This window comes from Anguilla rostrata, chromosome 9 (assembly GCF_018555375.3).
Source record: "Anguilla rostrata isolate EN2019 chromosome 9, ASM1855537v3, whole genome shotgun sequence".
In the NCBI taxonomy this organism is placed as follows: Eukaryota; Metazoa; Chordata; class Actinopteri; order Anguilliformes; family Anguillidae; genus Anguilla; species Anguilla rostrata.
Window position 1 is genome coordinate 47,536,544 of NC_057941.1, and position 22,202 is coordinate 47,558,745.

The 22,202-nt window shown below is 46.2% G+C and overlaps 1 protein-coding gene across 1 annotated transcript in view; it reads right to left on the reverse strand.

Moving 5' to 3' along the window:
• The window catches only part of LOC135264312 (CXADR-like membrane protein), a 61,503-nt gene extending 40,783 nt beyond the window's left edge, over positions 1–20,720 (reverse strand). The window contains exons 1-2 of the mRNA XM_064353177.1: positions 20,460–20,720; positions 20,264–20,380 (exon numbers count right to left, since the gene is read on the reverse strand). Coding sequence (XP_064209247.1) covers positions 20,264–20,363 — 100 coding nt within the window. The 5' untranslated portion in view covers positions 20,364–20,380; positions 20,460–20,720. The remainder of the gene's footprint in view (positions 1–20,263; positions 20,381–20,459) is intronic.
• Between the last annotated feature and the right edge of the window lie 1,482 nt (positions 20,721–22,202).

Consider the following 22,202-nt stretch of genomic DNA (forward strand, 5'->3'; position numbering starts at 1 on the left):
CTGAATCGGTTTGGGTATTTCAAGGACGCGCGCGTAAACACGGAGAGCGGTAAGTGGACCGGTAATAACTCTCGGATCCAAATCCAACCCCTCCGGTCGACGCCATTTCAGAAAGTTTGAGTGTGCCGACCGAACGGTCAGAACTACCCCCACATCTTTACGTAAGCATTTGCATCATTGTCTGCAGTTGCGCTAGTTGCAATGTTTGTTTTCAGAGCCTGCGGTTCTTGGCTGTTGTTCATTTTACGTGCTGTTGTACTCAATTGGGTTTCGTTCTTATTTGTGTAACTTAGTGCTAATAGGGTTGTTGACAACATTCCAATGTGGTCTGCACTAAACCGACTCTCTTGAGGCTGTGCTTTGCCCCTCTGTGGAATTGCTGGACTTCGATCCGTGATTTTTACAGTCGCTTTTCCATCGTAATTTGCTCCGGATAACAGTGTCAGCTAAATGCCAGTAAAATAAAGCACACGTTTGCAATGCAAAACAGTTTACTGCCATACACTTTATCCACAGCAGCAAATACACCGAACACAAAAGGCCACAGGTATTAAAAATAGACAGACCAGACATCCTCTTTTTCCAAATACCCTAGTATTATGTTTCCAAGGCCCACCCATCCCATCCTCTTTTTTGAAATGCAGTATACGTTCATCCTCATCTTTTCATTTTCTGTGATGAATCTTTCAATGATATTGTTCTTTTTTTGGTATTTTGGTACTCTCTTCCCCCTCAAGTAACCTCCATTATTGACATACACAGCTTCTACAGTGAAAGTGCCATTCATTCCTTCTGGGTTTTTAATGACCATTAAAATAGGAGTGGACTCCGTTAGGAGCAACCCACAGCACCGAAGAGATTATCCCGTAGGACGCGCTGAGCACAAGTGCTGAGAGAAGCAGGAAGGAAACTGGCAAACCAAACTCCTCGCAACTGTAATTTTTCCCAGTTTTTCTGGAGTCTAAAATAGCTATACTTTCCCCCCGACCAATTACAGTTAATCATCGCAAAGTATTTCAGCCCTGTCATAAGGGCGCGCGGCTCGCAGACTGAACGCCAGCGCCGACGACCTGGGGAGCCGTTAGCCGATAAACCAAACGGCCGTTTCCACCGAGATTCTCGCGGCGTGCGTAATGGGCACGTCGAGACAGAAATCACTGTTCGGAGCGGCTCCTAGACCCAAAAAAAAAGAAGACAAAACAGTAATTCAGGTAGGCTCAGACGGCAGCCAGCCCCACAGACACTTAAAAGAGAGGAAGAGGGGAGGATACAGACAGAAAAGAGGCACCCACTGAACAATCATCAAGTGATCGGTACCTAGCCACCAGCTACTTACAAGCTTTACTTAATAGCCGGTGGAGGGTTGCCAGATGCTTTTTAATTTTGCATTGCACCAGTTAATTATGACGGATGGAGCGATACCTAGACGGAGAGGTGTAACAAGTTCAGACATCTGTGCGGCAGGAGCGTCTTCTGGGGAGGGGGGAATACCAGAGGGGGCGAGGGGGAAATGGAATGTACGAGGGGGGAGGAAGAGGGATTCGGGTAGCGGCACAGACTCCGCAAAACGGCATTCTCCTCATCAGCTGAACGCACGAGCACACCTGCGGGCCTTCTCCCCCCCCCAGTGTGCGCCGCATCCGCGCCGAGGGTGGATCTGGAACAGCTGCTGGCGGCCCGCGGCTGCTGTTAATTTGCCCCGCTCCGCACCCGGGGCTTTCTGCTAATTAAGTGGATGGAACGCCACCGCAGTGCGTAACCGGCTTTAAAAAAAAAAGAAAAGAAAAAAAGAAAGAAAAGCTTCCTCGCGTACAGTAGGCTCCGCGTCCCGCGGTCCGCCCGAGTGCATGCTGGGCCCTCGTTCCGTTTCTGCCGCAGTCCGAGGCGTACCCCCCGCGGCGCAAGCCTGGGAGCGTCCTCCATCTTCGCACAACGTGTTCACGGACCTTCCCTGAACACACACACACACACCCTATATCCACACTTTTCCTGCCGTGGTTAGCTCGCATAATGACATGTAGACAGGGAAACACGTGGAGCAGAGTACTGAGCCTACATCTCTTATTTTCCTTGTAGCAACTTAATCACACGTTGAATGAATGAATCCTGTTCTGTTTCTTAAAAACACGGTGAATATGATTTCTGAAACAAGATACCGTGCAGTAATGGCTGCTCAGGTGTTGTAATTACCTTAGCATTCTAAGCATGACAGGATTACCAGAGGTAGGGATGGGTACTTTATTTTGAGCTGTAATGAGATTACAGCTCTTCTTCTTTGAAAAGGGTTATAATACAAAAAAAAAACAAAAAACAACAAAAGCTCAATGACCATCATAAGAGAATCCTTTTTCAACTCATTCTAAAAGGTGTAGTTTAACACGCAGCAAGCCTGCATAATCATTTAATTAACCGGCCGTCCTGGTGTGTGGAGAAAAAATGGTCTTTTTGACTCGTATCTCAGCTACACAATGAACAGCCCAATTTAGTCATGGCTCAGCGTGTTAATGGACGGAACGGCGGCTTTTTGTCCGCGTTTTCAATACTTGAAATTATGGCTCGCGAAAAAAAAAGGAGTCACAATCCAATTTCTGACGCGGCTTTCGCTGGGTTTCGCTTTGTGCGCGAATTGGACGAGATATTAACGGCATTGTGCTGCGAGAGCGCTGTCGAATGAGACAGCCAAAAGGGACACAATGCAGCCAGGGTTTTCATAAAATTTGATCTTTAGAAATAAAAATATGAATGAAGAATGTAAGAAAAAAGCAAACTGAGATTCAAAGCCTGTAATGCCTCAATATATTGGAAGCAGATTCTATTCAATGGTCTTCAGCAACCTTTCATAAAATGCATTTTCACTGCAACACAGACGTCTGCTTAAGATGTTCATTGTGTAAATTATACAATTTATTTCAGTTGCCTTTGGTTAAACAAATCCTGCCATCAATACTCATAAAGGTTCATTTTAATTATGAACTCACTATTTTTACACACAACAAATGTTTTTCCACATGCACACCTCACAATAATTATAGTATGAAGCCCTCTCTCCAAACGTTCTTCAATAAGATTAACTTAAATAAAGCAATCAATACGGATTAGCAAGAAAGCCTGCTGTACTTGTTTACCTTGTAGAAGTCAGTGGGCACTATACTCATCTAAACCATGAGGCTGTTCTCATATATAGCTACAATGTGTACAATCACCACTGCCTTCTAACATCTACATCTAAGTCTCTAATAGGATGACAGGTTTTCAATCTCATACATTTTGTTAATATTTAACAAGGAAATTGCAGTTAAATGATTTCCATGATATATAATAGTCAAAATATACTGAGTAAAATAATTGCATCCAATAATAATGGTCACAGAGTATCACCATCTCAGCGATGATGGTAAGTGATGGTGACACTACACCATCATCATCATCATTATATAATAACACTACAGGCTGTTGCACTTGTTTAGATTTACCATCATGCTTTGCAAGCGATTTTTGGTTTCTCTTGCAAAAAAAAAAAAAAAAAAACACTCTTATTTTTTTCTTCCTCTAGGCATTCTTAGAGATCATGTGGCTGCACCCTGATTGGTCAGCAAATAACCTCGCTCTGCTCTCTGTGCTTGGAATGCAGCCATTTTCAGAAACATTCCACCCTGCTATCGCCCTACCTTATCCCCTTGCTCAGAAAACAGCGAATATCCCCCATCGGTTCTGTCGAGACCCGAAAAAATAATAAGGCTTGACCTACGAGGAAAGAAAAAACCTTCGCTGGAAGATTCCCATGCATTAAATTGCAGGGTGTGAGCACCTGATTTATCCAAAACAGCTGCTCTGCTGCTAAGACAATTATTATCACAGCGACCTACTCTATTGATCTATTAGTGGGAGGGATGTAACGCGAAGAAATATGCTGCGTTTAGAAATGTTTATCATACAGGCCTACGCACAGCATGGAGCGACTGGAACGGGCGATAGCTGCCAATGGCGCCGCGAGCCTTTTCTTCCAGGAAAAAAGGGAGTCTGTGGACTGACGTGAATGAGAAGTATTTTATACCGGGGTGCACAGAAAGATAAATACTGTATTAATTACCGCAGGGAGATTGTTTTGTCAAAGAGCGGCGAAAATGCGATATCATTAAAATAGACAATACCATAAATATAGACAACAGGGCCCACAGTGAAAACTGAGCATAGAATAACACACACAATAATCAAAAACCACATTCTTCAATAGCGAATGACTTCACCGCTGGTCGTGACGCATGTCCCGATCACATCGTCCACGTGCTAAGTAATTCCCCATTGATTTTCGGAGACTTAAAGAATCGAGTCTGTCGCTCGCGAGGATATCCCTCAAAAAAAAAAAAAAAAAAAAGAGCAAAGAAAAATGAATTTAAAAAAATGCTGACTCGGCAGGCCGCGGGACATATTTGAGAATGACCGCACATTACCACGCGACCGCGATTATTTCTGCTGTTATTTAGCGTCTGCAGGGAGCGGGGGCTAACTCCGCGGGTGGAGGCAGACTGACGGAGGCTCGCGCCGAGGGAAGCGTAGAGAAACGCAGACGCGGAGATGATGGGGGGCCAAACGGGGCCGTGGGACGGGACCGATCACTCATTACCCCCCCCTCCCCTGCTCCTCCTCCTAAGCCCTGCGTTAAAAAATTCGGGAGACGGATGACGGGATTGGGCGGCTCTGGTGCGCTCTTCACGGGCCCGGTGACTGGCCTTTCCCGTTAGCGGGGGGACGGGGGCGGGGTGGATGCGTGCTGCGGGGCCAGCTGGCCCGGGGGGGGGGAGGGGGGGGAGGGGAGAGGGGTAGGAGGAGGAGGAGGGGGGGCGGTAGAGAGGTTCCCCCCAGTGTGACGCCAGTGCAGCAGTCCCAGAGCAGGTGGAGCCCGGAGAGGAGCCTGCCAGCACTGCGGAGAGGAGGGGAGGAGAGGAGAGGAGGAGGAGGAGGGAGGGAGGAGAGGAGAGGAGAGGAGGAGAGAGGTGGGAGGGGAGAGGAGAGGAGAGGAGGGAGAGGAGAGGAGGAGGGAGGGAGAGGAGAGGGAGGAGAGAGAGGAGAGGAGAGGAGAGGTGGGGAGAGAATGGAAGGGGAGAAGAGAGGAGAGGCGAGGAGGGGAGAGGAGAGGAGAGGAGAGGTGGAGGAATGGAAGGGAGAGAGGAGCGAGGAGGGGAGAGAAATAGAGAGTTGAGAGGGAGGGGTTGAGGAAGAGTTGAGAGGAGAGGAATAGAGGAGAGTGAGGGAGAGGAGGAGGAGGAATGGAGAGGGAGGGAGGAGAGAGAGTGAGGTGAGAGGAGGAGTGGCGTGGGCTGAGGGGAGCCAGCAATCTCAGCTGCTCTGTGCAAGAGGAAGAGCAGCACGCGGGTGGGAGAGGCAGACCTGCTCCTCCAGCAATCACACCCGAGCACTCACACACACACACACACACACACACACCCTCTCTCTCTCCCTTCTCTCTCTCTTTTCTCTCTTTTTCTCTCTCTCCCTCTATCTATCTTCATAACAGGCTGTGCTCCCTGACCTTGACCCCCATCAATAACAGGTTCTTGCTCAGCAGCAAGTCCTCTTGTACAGTCCCACACACACACACGCACATGCACACACACACACACTCTATCGCTTTACACTGACAGTACAGAAGAAGCTCTGCAGTGTTGGACTCCTCCGCTCCCTGCCTGATCAGACTGTCACTGCTGAGTCACACTCACATCTGTGGGAAAGGGTAACCTTCACAGGCTATGCCAATCACGACTGTGTGCACTCTACCGCAACCACAAATATCTCAACTACTGTAACCACGACTATCTGCACTGCACCACTACCACGGCTATCTGCACTATACTGCAACCATGACTCTCCCCTCTACTGTATACCACAACCACAACTATCTCCACTATACTGCAACCATGACTCTCCCCTCTACTGTATACCACAACCACAACTATCTCCACTATACTGCAACCATGACTATCTCCTCTACTGTATACCACAACCACAACCATCTCCACTATACTGCAACCATGACTATCTGCACTATACTGCAACCATGACTATCTCCACTATACCGCAACCATGACTATCTCCTCTACTGTATACCACAACCACGACTATCTCCACTATACCGCAACCATGACTATCTGCACTATACTGCAACCATGACTATCTCCTCTACTGTATACCACAACCATGACTATCTCCACCATACCGCAACCATGACTATCTGCACTATACTGCAACCACGACTATCTCCACTATACTGCAACCATGACTATTTGCACTATACTGCAACCATGACTATCTCCTCTACTGTATACCGCAACCATGACTATCTCCACTATACTGCAACCATGACTATCTCCACTATACTGCAACCATGACTATCTGCACTATACTGCAACCATGACTATCTCCACTATACTGCAACCATGACTATCTCCACTATACTGCAACCATGACTATCTCCACTATACTGCAACCATGACTATCTCCACTATACCGCAACCATGACTATCTCCACTATACTGCAACCATGACTATCTGCACTATACTGCAACCATGACTATCTCCACTATACCGCAACCATGACTATCTCCACTATACCGCAACCATGACTATCTCCACTATACCGCAACCATGACTATCTCCACTATACCACAACTACGATTATCTCCTCTCACAGAACAGACAGAAGTACTGATATACTGGAACAAGAACTATCCCCTGTCACAGAGAGAAGGGCATAACTAGACCTGGTCAATCAGTCATGGGACTGAGACAGAGGCGGTGCTATTCCTGGTCAATCACCTGACAGGTCACCTCACAAGGACAACTCACTAAAGCACCAGATCAAAGCAGACAGTGAGCTGTGCCTGATTAGCAGTCCCTCAGAGCAACACCCCCCACCCCGAAAGATAAAGCACTCAGGGAGGGGAGGGGTCTTTGTCGGAGTGTGACAGGACTCCAGGACTCTCCTGGTTTGGACTGGGCAGCTGCAGGAACGTGATTCTGATTCCCCTGCTCCTGAGCAGGAGCCCAATGTCACCGCGTCAGCTCCGCGCTCCTCCGGGGGGCCCCGGGGGACCCGGACGGCTGACCGGCGAACGTGATGGATGAGCCACGGAGCCGGTGAGTCGCGTGCGAGAGGGAGAAGTGTCTGAGGAAGAGGAGGAGGAGGAGGAGGAGGAGCTCACACCGTGTGACCACTGCAGCCCTGCCCGCTCCACAGGACCAATGCACGATTACCCACCCCCCCTCCCTCCCTCCATCCCCCCCTCCATCCCCCCTCTGTTTTCCCTCCTTCACCCTGAGGCACCCCCAATCAGGACAGCCCCCTCCACAGCCGGGGCAATATTTACACCGGTGCCACAGCAGACAGGGCTCCACTCACAGTGCAACAGTGGGGCTGCTGGTGTGAAGGAGAGCCCCTGCATTGGCCCAGGCGGTGTCTCCACCGCTGATGTGTGGGAGAAATATAGACTCCTTCCCCCAGCGGCATGCACTGAGAGGTACGCACATCCATCACCCACTGTGGGGTGGTTTTAATGCCCCCCCCCCCCCACACACACCCCCCACCCCCCACGTTCCGCACCCCGTGCCCTGCACCCCGGCCCGGAGGGCTGGATGGATGGGTGGATGAATGGAGGGAGTGCGTGAGAAACGATGGAGAGCTATCGCCGGCGGGGTGAAGGGGAGAGCCGGAGGGGCGCGGTGATGGAATTCTCCCGCCGGCGGGGCCAAACCGGTCAGAGGAATCGTGGGATTGATGAAGTGCGTGACCGTGTGGGCAGGTCTCCGTACCGGAGCGCACACAAAGAGCCCACAGCACACGGATGAGCACCAGTAATAATAATAATAATGACAGTATTATTAGGAGTGTCCAGCATAACACAGCTGTTTTTGTCTTAACTAGGGCCTGCTGAACAAATACTCACGTCCCAATTGTTTCTACAAATGAAACATTTAATAATAAAATAAACGGTGAAGTGACTGATCCTGACCGATAATATTCATGTTCTCAATGTCCTCATCTTCAAAGAATGGAGCCGTCTGTATTCATATTTCAAATAAGAAAATACTGGCAACACAGTTCTCAAAATCTGGTGGCCAAATAAAATAAAGTAAAAAGCACAATGGCCTATTGATCATGTCACTCTTCAAAAAAACCCAAAGAGGCAGTTCAAGTTTCCGAGTTCAAATGGCAATAAGCACAGTGATAAATCCCCGTGTATTTCCAGATGGGTTCCGGAGTTTTCCCCGTGCGACAGTTTGTGAAATCGGAGTTCGTGCAGCTGAAGTGCCGTCAGCGTATAAAAACACCGACAGAGACAGAGTCACGCTGACACCATTAACCCAGACATTATTTACATCTTCCTGAAAGGGGGGATCGCCGTGCAGGCCCATATGTGTTTCGGCCGCGGCGAAGGCCAGACGCATTCCTTCACGCGGTATTCACGGTATCTCCCCTTACGAGCCTGCCTTGCGAACATCGACTCCCATGATGCAGTCCTCCCGTCGCCGGGGTGAACCGACAGGGGGCTCAACCTTTCAACAACCCTCCCTTATCACCACCTCACCCTTTGAAAAGTCGCTGTTTTGGAAAGTTTCATCAAAATTCTAAGCCAGTGTTCTAGAACTCCATAGCTTTCCGGTAGTGATTGTGACATCAGCATTAGAATGTTCAGTTAGAAGAACGTTATCTGTGATCTTACACCATAGAGGGTTAAAGCAAAAACCAGTATAAACCAGTGACAAACACATTATTCATATGACTGTCCGAATGCATCAAAATAGGAGACGCTGTCTGTTTTTATTTCGGAGGGAAACTGCCAGTGAAACCATCGGCATGACAACGTCTCCAGCACACAGGGACTGGGGATGAGTTTTTTTCAAACGCAATAATGGCCACGGGGAATTTTTCATCTCTGCGCAATGCTGCTATGCATGGGTTGGAGTGGGTAGTATCTGAGTTACTGCAGACAGCACAACTTTAATAATATAAAATTATTTACTGCTTACATATGATTAATTCACCACATAAAGTACTGCTTGCAACAGGGAGAAAGAATTACCCCCCCTTGTGACTAAGTCTTATTCCAACTCCATCTGCAGTTTGATGCAGAGCTTGTATTAAGGCCCAGATATAAACTGATGTCCCCTGTGTGTCTTTAATGGAACACATCCCAGGACGAGAAGCTTTTTTAATAGTTTTTTTTTCACCACTTTCTCAACAGTAAAGCATACTGTTGGCATTTATTACAAACAAATCTGAGGAATTGGTTAGGTTTAAAGGCCCAACAATCCCTGTTAAATCACCTTTTAGTCCCAAGTTACCTTCTTCATACACATTAAAATGGAACATTTACCAATGGTGGTACAGTAACAGTGGTACCGCTTGGTATGGAGCCTAAACTATAAAAACTATGAAAGAAAACTTTGGTGCTTAAGGCCTCCAGGGTTCGGCATCCCACCCCTAGTCTCTCCCATTCCCAGTGGGATCTTCAATAACCACTGTGAACCCGGGATCGCCGTGAAATATATTAACCGGGAAGTATATTAACAGAAAGATGTCATCCCATTGGTACACATGGTCCCCTGTAATTAAGCCAGCACGCCTGGTGCTCTCTTGGACTGGGAAGACTGCCCCCTACAGGCTCGTGCAAGACATGCACTGATGCCTGTACCAGAAGCTCCAGGGAAAGGACATTTTTTATTGTGCGAGCAACAACAGGCTGATTAAAAATTCAATTAAAGACCTAATCAAAACCCGTTAATCTGATCCTTTCTGAGTCCAATAAATCCTCGAACGCCATTTGGAGATTGAAAAGAAAACAAAACCGTCGTAAATTACGCGGACAAACGGCGGACGCCCGAGCGCTTAATTATCAACTTTAATGAATATCGATCCTTTGCACATCATCCCCTGGCACGCCGAGCGTACAAGACAAAGGATTTAATAGGGATTTCACAGCTAGTATATGATAGCATGAAAACAGATAGCATTCTGACAGGTACGCTAGGCTCACGCTAGGCTAAGTGGGCAGCTAAAGGCCATTCAGACAAGCCCTAAGACTTCCCATTGTAATCCGCTGAATGCACATAGGGCATAGCATAAAAACAAATGCCAGGCTCACGCTAGGCTAAGTGGTCAGCTAAAGGCCATTCAGACGAGCCCTACGACTTCCCATTGTACTCCACTGAACGCACATAGGGCATAGCATAAAAACAGACGCCAGGCTCACGCTAGGCTAAGTGGTCAGCCAAAGGCCATTCGGACGAGCCCTACGCGCATTCAGCGGAGCACTATGGCAACGATAACGAGCTAGCGGCCGACCCCTCCGCTCGCTTACAGCTGTCCTCGTCCGCGGTAGGGCGGGCTTAATTACCTCGTTAGCGAGGGGCCGCCGAAGAGCTCGCTCTTTCACCCGACGCTCGACGTCAATACGGCATCCGACGGGAGAGGTCAATCGAGTAAATAACATCCCCCTCCCTGACGAGGGAAAACTATTTGTTTTCCCGGACAAACGGCCGCGACTACCAGGTCGGCCATTTTGACGACCAGGAGAGTTAGGCCCCGCGATTATTTCTGCATTAAACGACCGTAATGGACCGCAGAGGCGGCTGCCATGTCCGTGATGCATCTCTTTGATTAGAGCGGGCCCTGTTAACGCAGTCGCTGGGCCGTTGTTGTGAAGCGGGATGACAAACAAACTGCCACGTCTCTCGGCACACAGAGTTCCCCGAAGAGCCGGGGGGACGGCTACACCTGACTGCTTTCCAGAGGCAATCATTCTCAGAGTTATTTTTATTCACTTGTTTATTAATTCATTTACTGATTTATTTCACGCCGTTTCCCTTTCGCTGGCAATTCTGGAACTCTCTCGCTCACTTCAGCAAACCGCGCTGCGATTTGAAGCTCCCGAATTTCCGGAACAAAGTAATCCAGACGCATTCAAACGGTCGATTCGAATGCATTGAAAGCAGTGGACGGCGTGACTTCCAATCTTTGTCGTCAAGATTCCACAAAATGAGTGAATACAGGGTGACTTTTGTGATTTCTGGTTATGATAAAGTCATCGTATTTAATCTGGCCCTCTGCTGTACGCTACCCAGTCTTCTTAAAAAAAGCTATCTTGATTCTAGCTCTGATCCTGTACGTGCCATATTTAAATGCAGCATTTCCACGCCACAAAATAAACCCTACAGTAGGAGTGCTGTCTAAATCAGGCCTAGGCTTTTTCATCCTCTCCAGCTACTGCAGTTAGGCTGTCAGAGCGCATCACGTCCAAGGTAAGGAAGCTAGGAATAGACACAGGAGAGACGGAGGAAGAATAAACAATGACGGAGTGGGAAAACGGTAGCATCCAGGCGAGGAGGAGGGGACTCATTAGACCCGGAAGCTTCCGCTTGAGCTGGAAATGGCTTTAAATTGCACCCCTGGACAGGTATGTCATTAAGGCAGTCCCAGAGCCCGGGAGCCTGTATCAAATGGTACGCGTAAAGCATCTCAGAGGGCTGGTCTGGGATCATACTCGCCCTGTCCATACCCCAACCGTACCCGTTGTTAGCTAAAAGAGCAAACTGATCTGAGATCAGAGCTCATATTCACAGCAGTTTAAGAGTCGGAGCGCTGGTCCACGGATGATTTTCCTCCCAGTCCTGACTCCATACATTATTTGATCACTGAGCAAACTGATCCGAGAACAGGGTTTGTGTTCATAAAACGTCTTTATTGGACTGCTGGTCCGGGGTCAGGTTTGCCATGTTCATATGCTAACCTTACCCATGATAAACTCAAGGGGCCGAGCTGATCCCAGATCAGTTCCCCACTGAGACAATCCATGAACACAGGCCCGGGACTTTTACTGAAGGAAAGTGAGGAGCTTCTTCTGCAACGTGGATATCATACAGCAGAGGCCCAGATTAAACACAACGGCTTTATCATAACCAGAAATCATAAAAGCCATCTCCCGTATCCACTCGCTTTGTGGAATCTTAACAGTAAAGAGCGGAAGTCCAGTATTTTCAAGGCATTTGAATGGACCGTCGGAATGTGCACGGATTACTTGTTCGGAAAATTCCTGGCGGGCTCCGGAGCGTCGGAGCGGAGTTTTAGCGGGGAGAGGCGCCAGGCTCGCGCCGCTGCCTCTGACCGGAGCTCGGTAACGCAGCGGAAGCGATACGGCGCGGCGGCGCACATCTGCGCGCGCGCTACAGTACAGCGGCTCCCCCTCATCCAGAGGCTGAGCGTAACGACTCGTAAAAAACCAAGGTGGCGGAGCCATCTGTTTCAGGAGTGGCCAAAAATGGAAAAGGGGGGGAAAAGGACACACACACACACACACACACACACACACACACACACACACACACACACACAAACACACACAACAAACACACACACAAACACACACACAACACACCACACACACAGACAAAACAACCCAACACAACACAACACAACACCACACACACACACACACACTGACAAACACACACACACACACACACACACACACCCACACACACAGACACATGCACACAAACACACTCACTGACAAACACACAGACATAGACACACACACACACACTGACAAACACACACACGCACACACACACAGACACGTGCACACGGTGTACAAACCCAAACAGGTGACTGAACCTCCTGGTGTAATCAGGAACGCGTCCCGACCGAGCGTTCTTTCCACAGAAAGCGCCGGTGTCTTCTGCAACGTCGCATTAACCGCAGGCACCCGTGCGCCTGATTAACTATGCACATCCTAACGGCGCCTCGCGCGGAACAACACCTCGTTTTATTACGTGTTAATCAAAGCAGGCATGGCAGGTGCCTGGGATGCACATAATCACCATCGGCGAAGAGAGCGAACCGCGGAAACGCGATATTTTACTTTTATACGAGCGTCATTATGTAAACACACTCCGACAATAACCGTTTCAATTATTTATCGGAACTCTAATAGTGTTACTAATAGTTCCATAAAGAAAGTGTGTTCATTGGGTTCAAAGCACCTCCGCCCATAAACAAACACTAATAATTTTTCTGCGCAATATCCATTCATTTTTAATAACAAGGTCATGGGGCGCGAGGGGTATATCATTACAATTTGTAGAGAAAACAAAAAATTAAGTATTTAAGAGAATAGCACTCATGTGCCCCTTGTGCCCTTATTATATTCTTATTAAAAATTAATAGAGATTGCACAAACTATTCTCAGTTTTAAATCAAGCCCAACAGAGCACAATAACGGACAAATGCACTCTATTAGAGTTGAAAGCACTCTATTGGAGTTGATTTCATGCTGAATGTTTCACTCGGTGCCCTCTGATTGACAGGGTGGGAGGAGCCTTCCCTTCTTAGACAGCCATCCAATGAGCACGAAGGTGCTGAAAACTGAAAACGGTTGAGTGACAGATTTATGTTTCTGCTAATCCACTGTTGCTACAACTGCCCCCCCCCCCTTCCCAGGTCACCCTGTAAAAGCCCCTGATAAATAGCCACCCAACCTTTGATCCCTGATCCATCCTCTGATCTATTTGTGAGACCGACCTACAGGGGGTGGGGTGTTTAAGGTGGGGGGGGGGGTAAATAGGATAGGAAGATAAATAGGAAGCAGCTGTAGAGTTTTCTGATTATTCTCACTGTAGGGGACAGGCCCCAGTAAGAGAGAGTAACTGTGCTGTTTAAAATGCCTAACAGGCTAACCTGCTGCTAGGTCCTACTGAAAGAGCCTGCTGGCATCTAAATACAGGCTGCAGCAGAATGTCCACTCTATCAAACATCCAGTTCAGTGAGGGTCAAATGATAACAATAATAATAAAATAATAATAATAATAATGCAGTGTTTATATAGTGAAGTCTTGAAGTCAAAGCACTTATTTAGTGATGGGGAGGATCAACTTGGACATCAGAAGAAAAAATTAAGGGGGTAATATAGGGGTAAATGCAGTTTAGCAGGAGTTTAAACCTCCAGAACAGAGAACTGCACAAAACTGGAACAGCTACTCCAAATCAGTGAGATAAGGAACAGCTGTTCCAGTTGTAATACAGCTCTGTGGTCTGGGAGTCAAAACCCTAGGAATGAACTTTGAACTCGCCACGTTGGCTGGAACCGATCCACCGGGGAAGCATGATCCTCGGGTACGATTAGCACATCTGCGACGCTCAACAAGTGAGCGCCGTCTCGCGCCGTCTTACTGCGAGCACGGAACGCGATATCAAAACACGACAAGCTGCTTTTCGGTTTGAAAGACGCCGTCGTAACACATCGGTTTTTTTTTTGCGTACGTGAAAATCAAAGGAGCGAGCTGCTCGGGATTGACAAGTGTGTCAGCCGTACTCCAGGCTCCTGTGCGCGAAGGCGGAGGAAGATGAATCAAAGCCCGTACGCTCCAATGGCAAACTCCGCGCGAGGAGTAATGATGAAAGCCTGTGAAATGGCTGCATGTCCCTCTTCCTACACACTGTACCTCCGCACGCACTGTCGCTCTGTCTGATCACAAATACGTCTCCACAGAGACATACATATATATACACACACACACACACTCACATAGGCAAAAGGTGTCCCTTGGAAACTTCAAGGCAAAATTGGAGTTCCCGAGGGACATCTTCACCCTTGGTTCACTGACAATCATTGGTATTCACTTCGGCAAATAAAGTGTAAAACATTCCATTTTCTCGGGAAATGACAAGAAGGACACTGATGAAGAGCTGTTCCGCTCGGCCACGTAGGACAGCAGATTACAAATCTGTCGGGACGTGGAAAGGAGTCTTTGTGCACGGCAAATATTTTTGAAAGGAAAGATTTTCAGGGCCCTTTTCCTAGGGAGAAAGCATATGAGGCACGTGCAAACGCAGACCCCGGTCACTTCCAAACATCTGCCAGAGGTTTAGCAAAAGTGAAACGGGCAGTTCCTGCCTCCCGCAAGACCGGTCTGTTCCTGTTACTCGAGAAAGTATTAAATTACCACCAAAGTCTGGTAGCAATTTAGTCATTCAGGGCTCAGAAGAGGGGGGGGGGGGGGTTAGGATTTGTAGGTCACGAAAGCACAAATCCACATCAGGTGGGAACACTCGAGACACTGCATGCAAGCTACAAAGCACCAAATGACTAAATCACAGTAAAATAAGCTTTTAAAAAACCCAATAAAATTAAAAAGCAATTATGTAACAAATAAGTCTTGTCAAAGAGATGTTAATTAAGAATGTTATATAATCAAAAAGTAGAAAAAGATGAAAGGGAAAATGATTTAAAAAGTTAAACTGACAGTCGAAATGCAGCGTTTTGGGTTGAAATGACGTTCTCTCGGGAATGAGATTGATAATTAAATGTAACATCATCCCCTACCAAAATATTCCACCGTGACAAGTCTCAGGCATATAAAAGTAGATTTTTATATATATTTTTTTTGCATTCAGGGCTCACAAGTTCCAAAAACAAGATTTGACAGCGAGCAAATCTCGTGAAATATGAGGGTCCTCTCAGAAAATAAAGAGAGAAATCGATGGCTGGAGAATAACCGAGCGCTCAGTCCTCGCCACGTCAAACCGGATGACCCTCTCCTGGAGCGTCCCCTGGAAGGGTAATCAGGGTTAATTGGTGCGATTGGGTCCCCAGCACTCAGAAAAGGCCTGACATCTGCACAGGTTTTCCTGTCACTCTGTATTAAAGCAGGGGGAGTTTGGACGGGGGGGTGTTGTTGTGTAGTGGTGGTGGTGGTGGAGGAGCCGGGGGAGCGAACTGAGAGGGGGGGCGGGGGGTGTCATCGTGATTTATGTGGGCGGGGTGACGCGGCTCGCGAGGAGGGACGTCCCCCGCTGAGCTACGCCCTGCTAATTAAGACCCGTCCGCGTCCGCCGACGCACGTGCACGCTCAGCCACGCCCGCTAACCGATCACATCTGGTGGAGCGGAAAGGTAGCTCAGGGGTCACGCCGTTTTTTTCTTTTCTTTTGTATTCGTTTTTTTTTGAGCATCCACTACGTCAAAACCTTTCACAAAATTACGATTATCCGGGATGAGGTAAATGATTCCAAGAAGAAGAAAAAAAAGTCTCTTTAGGTGTGGGCAAGCTAACAAGACAGCCAGAAGTATTCCTTCATAGTTGGGCCTGCGTGAAACCAGGACAGACCAGAACCTGGGGCGTTTCTAGCATGTTTTAAGGGATTGGAGATTGTGATCTAGGAATTGGAGGTGGGGTTGAGATTGTGATCCCTGACTGGGGGGGGGGGGTTGTTTCTGCGGAACGGGAAAGGGAGCTTGCTCCTCCATATTTCGAACAGTGAATACACTGATAGTCGAAAGGTTTCGTCAAAAAGATTCACAATTGGGGAGTGCTGGTCCAGAAAAAAATAAATGGGCAGGACAGGACACTATTTAAGTGGCCTTGGCCCATTCTAGCCCACCCATGCAGAGGTGCAAGTTCATTTTTTATTCACAACACTCTTTGCTGACATTATCAATATCCTTGTCTTGTCGCTCTCTAGATGTTGTTTCACTTTAGAATTTTGTTTTTGATAATTATGTCCATTGGCCAATAACAATTAAATCTCACAACTGTCTCCTGAGAACTTTGCGGAAGTTTTTTTTTTAAAACTCTGACCAGCTGCACAAAGCTGTCATTGTGGTTAACTACAGTATTTTCTTTGTGGATGTGTAGGCTATCCCCTCTTTCATTTTGTTTTCGTATGAATCATATGCACGTCAGGAAGGGAAAGAACATTTCCTCACCCAAAGCCACAGGAATGTCCCCAACATACAGTAGGCCAGCCAAACACGGGCCAGCCGAAAGCTTAAGCCAGCAGTGTAAATAACATGAAGCTCATGACAAATAAAAAAAAAAAAGAATTCAAAACACAAAATTCCAAAACACCCACTGAGGTACAGTATAGATTGTAGAGTCAGCCTTCGACAACTTTCAATCAATATTTAACAAGCTAAAGAGATCTTTTATAAACAAGTGTGTTGGGGTACATATTCCAGCGATGATTTTTTTATACATAGCTAGTGAGTTTGCCCATGTAAACAGCGAAAGATCACAGGGATTGCACTTTCATCATGTCAATATTACAGGTATTTGACAGATACTCTCTTCCAGAGTGAATTACGCACAGTGTATTAACAACAAGTATCCATTTATACCGCTAAAGCAATTAATTTACACACTGAAGCAATTCATGTTAAGTATCCTGCTCAAGAGTACAACCGCAGTGTCCTACATGGAAATCAAATGTATACGACCATTAGACTACAAGCCCAGTTCTCAAACCATTATACAGCACTGAACCCAGATAAGCCAGTATCATCTTTGTGGCCACAAGGAGGTTTTGTGGCCGTCAGTAAGATTTAACGCAAACGTCACGTCAGCGCTCAAGGCACAGTGGTAATCAAGATTCAGAAGCATATAGCAAGTGTGCTAAAACGGAATCAATAGCGCGCACTCATTTGCATGAATTGTAAGTGCCGTACATCAAGCGGTAACCAATGAAGAAACCCATTGGCAGAGAGAAATATGATATGCCGTATCTTAGACAACGGTGGTCATGGTTTCCAAGACCTTCTGACAGCCGCCATCAGAGCGTCTGTGCGAGGAAGCTCTGGTGACTCCAGGCAAGAGCACAGCAAGATGTCACTGCATAACCCCTGGGTCTACTGGCTTGTGTCATCTCCACATTTGACAGATACTTTGCTTGCCCCCAGAAATCCAGTCTAAATATAGAATGTGACAGATTTTATTATTTGTTAACTCATTCAAGTTCGTGCAGATATTATCAAATGAAACTGATTTATGCAGGGGTACAATGTCGAAGCTGACTATATTCATGATGTCGCATGCATTATACATATGAACAAAACCAGTCGAGGTCAAAATAACATCTCTGCGCATATGACGCATGGAGTGATGAGTTCATAAAACGAGTGATAAAGACGACTGGGAAAAAAAATCATGACTTCTACCGAGTGTGGCCCCTCATTTTTCCCATTATCTCTCTGACAAGTGAATAATGCTTCGGTTATTACTTCCTGGCCAGTAATTTAAAACATTTTCATTCCGAACCATCCGTTCTTCGAAAAAGGAAGGGAAGGTCATTCATCACAAACCGCATTTATGGCACGTGCTCTCATATCCACCATGTCATACGTGGACGGTTAGGGCATTTGATGGCGGTTCTTTAGAGCTCCTTCGTGACGTGAATGCCGAGTGAGTGCGGCTCTCCCCGGAGGTGTGAAAATAAGGCAGTCGTGAAACGCACCAGCCGGAAAATGAATGAAGAGCCAATTAGCCATATTAATTAATATTGATCATTCAATCTAAAAAAAAAAAAAAAAATGAAAGGTTTAGGTGACATTTGGCAGGTGATGAATTTGCCTAATGGCTTTCTTGAGACCTCACCAACATTTATAAAGGCGCGCGGGATAGGTTACAGTAAATTACAGCCTTACATATAAAGATATTCAACATTGTGAATAAAGTATAAAATTGGCATCCTGGAATGACACCCCAAATAAAGCAATTAGGTTACCCTTTATTTGTGGTAACTTGTTGAAAAAGACGATGTTTTTAAATTTATTTATCCTTTATTTAACCAGAAAGGTCCCATTGAGATTACTCAACAACAACAATCGTAGTGCTGCAGAAATATTTTAAGTTGATATTCGCCTTTAAGTCATAGGTTTCCAAAATGCGCCTCGTCAGGTTACTTCACATTGTGTCGTGTAATGCACGAGAAAATATTTAGGTCTACTAAATTTTCTTCTTAACATTTGAAGAAGAAGAAAAAACAGAAACTTTATCTTGCCAATAGAATCCAAACACCATTCATCACTTGAAAGACTACAAGCTCGTGCACTGGTATTGTTGCAGATGTGTTGTTCGCCGGAGCAGTCTGATACAGCATCACGAGGATGAATATGTTTACTCGGTCTGTGTTGCACGGGCAGTATAGCACACAAACATAATTAAAGTAATAATAAAATTTATCGTCATCCAGTGGACAGACGTGCCAAAGTTATGGGGCGAGCCCCGAGACCCGACCAGCATCAGTGAGGCTCGTGGAGAGCCCAACATTTGAAATCACACAATGTTCCGAATCAAGAGAGCTCTGTTCGTTGTCGGACATACTTCCACAAACAACAGTAGAGCAAAAATATGCAGAGCAAAATAGACAAACACAAAGCGTAAAGGGACGTCACCACAACTGCCAATGGAAAAAAATATGAGATTTATTTGACGCGATCTTTCCAAAACATAAAAATTCCAGATCCACACAACCAACGAGGCTTGGAAGGGTATCAGAAAAAAGCGCTGTCTAAGCGCTGAGAAGACGTTATTGATCACTGACCAAAGTTTGGTGCAGTGATTATAATGCAGCAGGATACGCAACTTTGATGTAAAACGTAAGCGGATATACAGAAGCTGATCCATTAAAAAAGAAAACAAGTGCTCCCGTTCAAATTCATATCTAACTCCTAGAGATGTCTTCAACGGAAAGAAGAGTGAGGGCAAATACACGTTTTGCTAGCTCGTGCTACCACGCGTTTCTCTCTGACCCTCAAGTGCAAGCCTGCCTCCCTGCCACTTTCAAATCAGACTATCAGCCGCTGGAGGACTGCGGTCTCCACCCTAAGGCGTTAAATAGCCAGAGAGATGCAATCATAGATCGCGTTTCAAAATAAAACAAACTGCACAATATCATATTTTGTGCAAAATGTAAATAGTAGGCTAACACTCTTTAATTGTAAACGAGAAGCTAGAAAGAAACGCTACAACGATTTCCAGTTCAATGAGATCCACTTCGCTTTACCCAAACCCCCCAGTCAGTCACACCTGTGTGCAATGTGCATTCCAGATCAATTTAAAGTGGTTATTTATTTTAAAGAAGTGACTTTTGCAATCGCTGGCAAACTACGTTCATTTAGGCAATGACAGATATACTTTATCAAATGAATTTTATTTTCGAAGTAATACCCATGTCCCAAAGTAAAGAAAAAATGCACTAAAACGTACAAAGAACCCAATGATTTGGTGAGGAGTGGTCTTGCAACAATCCTAAAATAGTTTGACCTCCAAGTTTAAAACATGTACCCTATTTCACTGATAACTTTCCGTGCATTCCTCGGAAAAATCTCAAAATATAAACACAATCATCCTTGCACAAAGGTCGTTTGCGTTGCTTTATGTTTAAGCAACACAAAGTTTATTTAGCCTACGATGCGTTTCATGCAAGACAAACTTACCTAGGAACAACGAACGAACTAGAACAGACATCGCGACTCCCAGTTCGGCTGAAAATCCCACACAGGTAGGAGGATAAGAATGTCTTCTCACCGAAGTCATTGAAGTGTACAGTCACGCTGGAAAAGACCAGGAGATATTCGGACAAACTGAAATTGATCTACACATTTAACTGGGTCCCTCGGCCGCTCATCTTACATTATTTAACCGTCCCGCTATTCATCCAAATATGCAAGGGTTCCTGTTCTTCGTCTCCATCAGAGTGCCTGGTAAATCAAAAAGTTCGCCGTGATATCACTGAAGATGTGTGTCTCGGGTCCTTCTGGGCTCCGCGCGTACGCCGTCTGTTTCCCTGCTCGCTGCACAGAACGAATTGTGCGCGAGAGGTAGATGCTGAAGGATGGGGACCCCTAGAGTCTGAAGCGTTCACATTTCCTTGCAGGGCTAGGCTGCATGCGCAAGTCACGAGCATTTTCGTGTGGGACGGGCAGAGAAAGCGGGACGGGACGGTTGGAGTCCTGTAATAAATACTCTTACAGTATATGAATGCGTTATGTATTTTGTGAAGTGATAGAAACCGTGTTACAGGAATATGATTGACTTCGGTAAGTTTACATGAATTAAATAATTAATTCATTTGCATAATAATAATTTTAAAAAATAATATGTGGTGTCACCGACGGGTAGTCAAGGTGATGGGCAGAAAAAAATATGCGCAGTGGTACCTACAATGGCATTTGTTTATATTATTTTAATGCAAGTAACTACTGCGAGGCATATTTGGATGCATTCTACTTTTGCCTACACCGTGAAACAAATATGTGGTGCAAAAAAACCAAATAAACAATGTAAAAAATAAATTTAAAAAACCATAATGTACCGACGGAAAATGCATAGCAGTATTAAAATACAGAATTTGATAATGCATTGTCCTATCCTCTAAAGGGCTGCATTCATTCAGAATGTGTAAATATGTATTTCTCTTATCAGCACTTCTCTTATTGTACCATTTAATTTACTGGTTTCTGAGTTTCCGGACTGACAAGAATGATCACAGGAAGCAAAGATCAAAATTGATCCGATACGGCGCCCTTGTAATTTGTCCATTCATGAGCCAGTTGTCTCAGAGGAAATCACTCTGCTATTATGGCTGACGGTTGATGGGGGAGGGGGGGTGGAGCAAATATTGAAAAATTATCATTGTCCACGTGTTCCTCTTTAAAAGGGATGAGCACGCTCTTTATAAGAGCGTCTCGTGCATTACGAAATATCAAGGGTAAAGGGCGCCTAGCGCCTCCAGCTCTAATTTTTCTCTTCATGTTCACGTAGTGCTTCTGAATGACTGCAGGTGATGTACACTATTTGGGAAACAATGATTCCTATACCTGTAAGTGGCATTCTCACAGTTCAGAACTATCCCAGCAATAGCACTGTTCATTTACCCACCTGGCCCACTGATGTCCCTTGACTTAAAACATACAACATATGTAGGATTTAGCCTCAATGAGAATCATCCCATACAATCAATCCACAGCAACCAAGAATAGAACAAAATAAAATAGAATATAATAAACCTTTATTTTAGGGGGCAATCAACGATCAATCAGGAAAGTAAAAAAAACAACATAAAAAAAACACAATTAAGAAATACAAACTACACACATCCACATACAATGTGCACGTTTTTCAAGGTCAATGTCAAAACTCACAAACTACCGGGCACCCCAGACTGGATTTAAGCGGATGGTCGCATTACACCGTCCCACCAGCAGGGCCCTGAGCTCCCGCTCGTCCCCTCAGGCCCCCACAAGGAAGTATGGGGGCACCCAGGAACACGGCACCCAGGAACACAGCGCCCGTCTCAGGTTGCCAGGTTGTTCCTCCCAATCACAGAATCAGCGCTGGTCTGGCAACCGGGTGCGTCAGCCTACCACTCCAGCG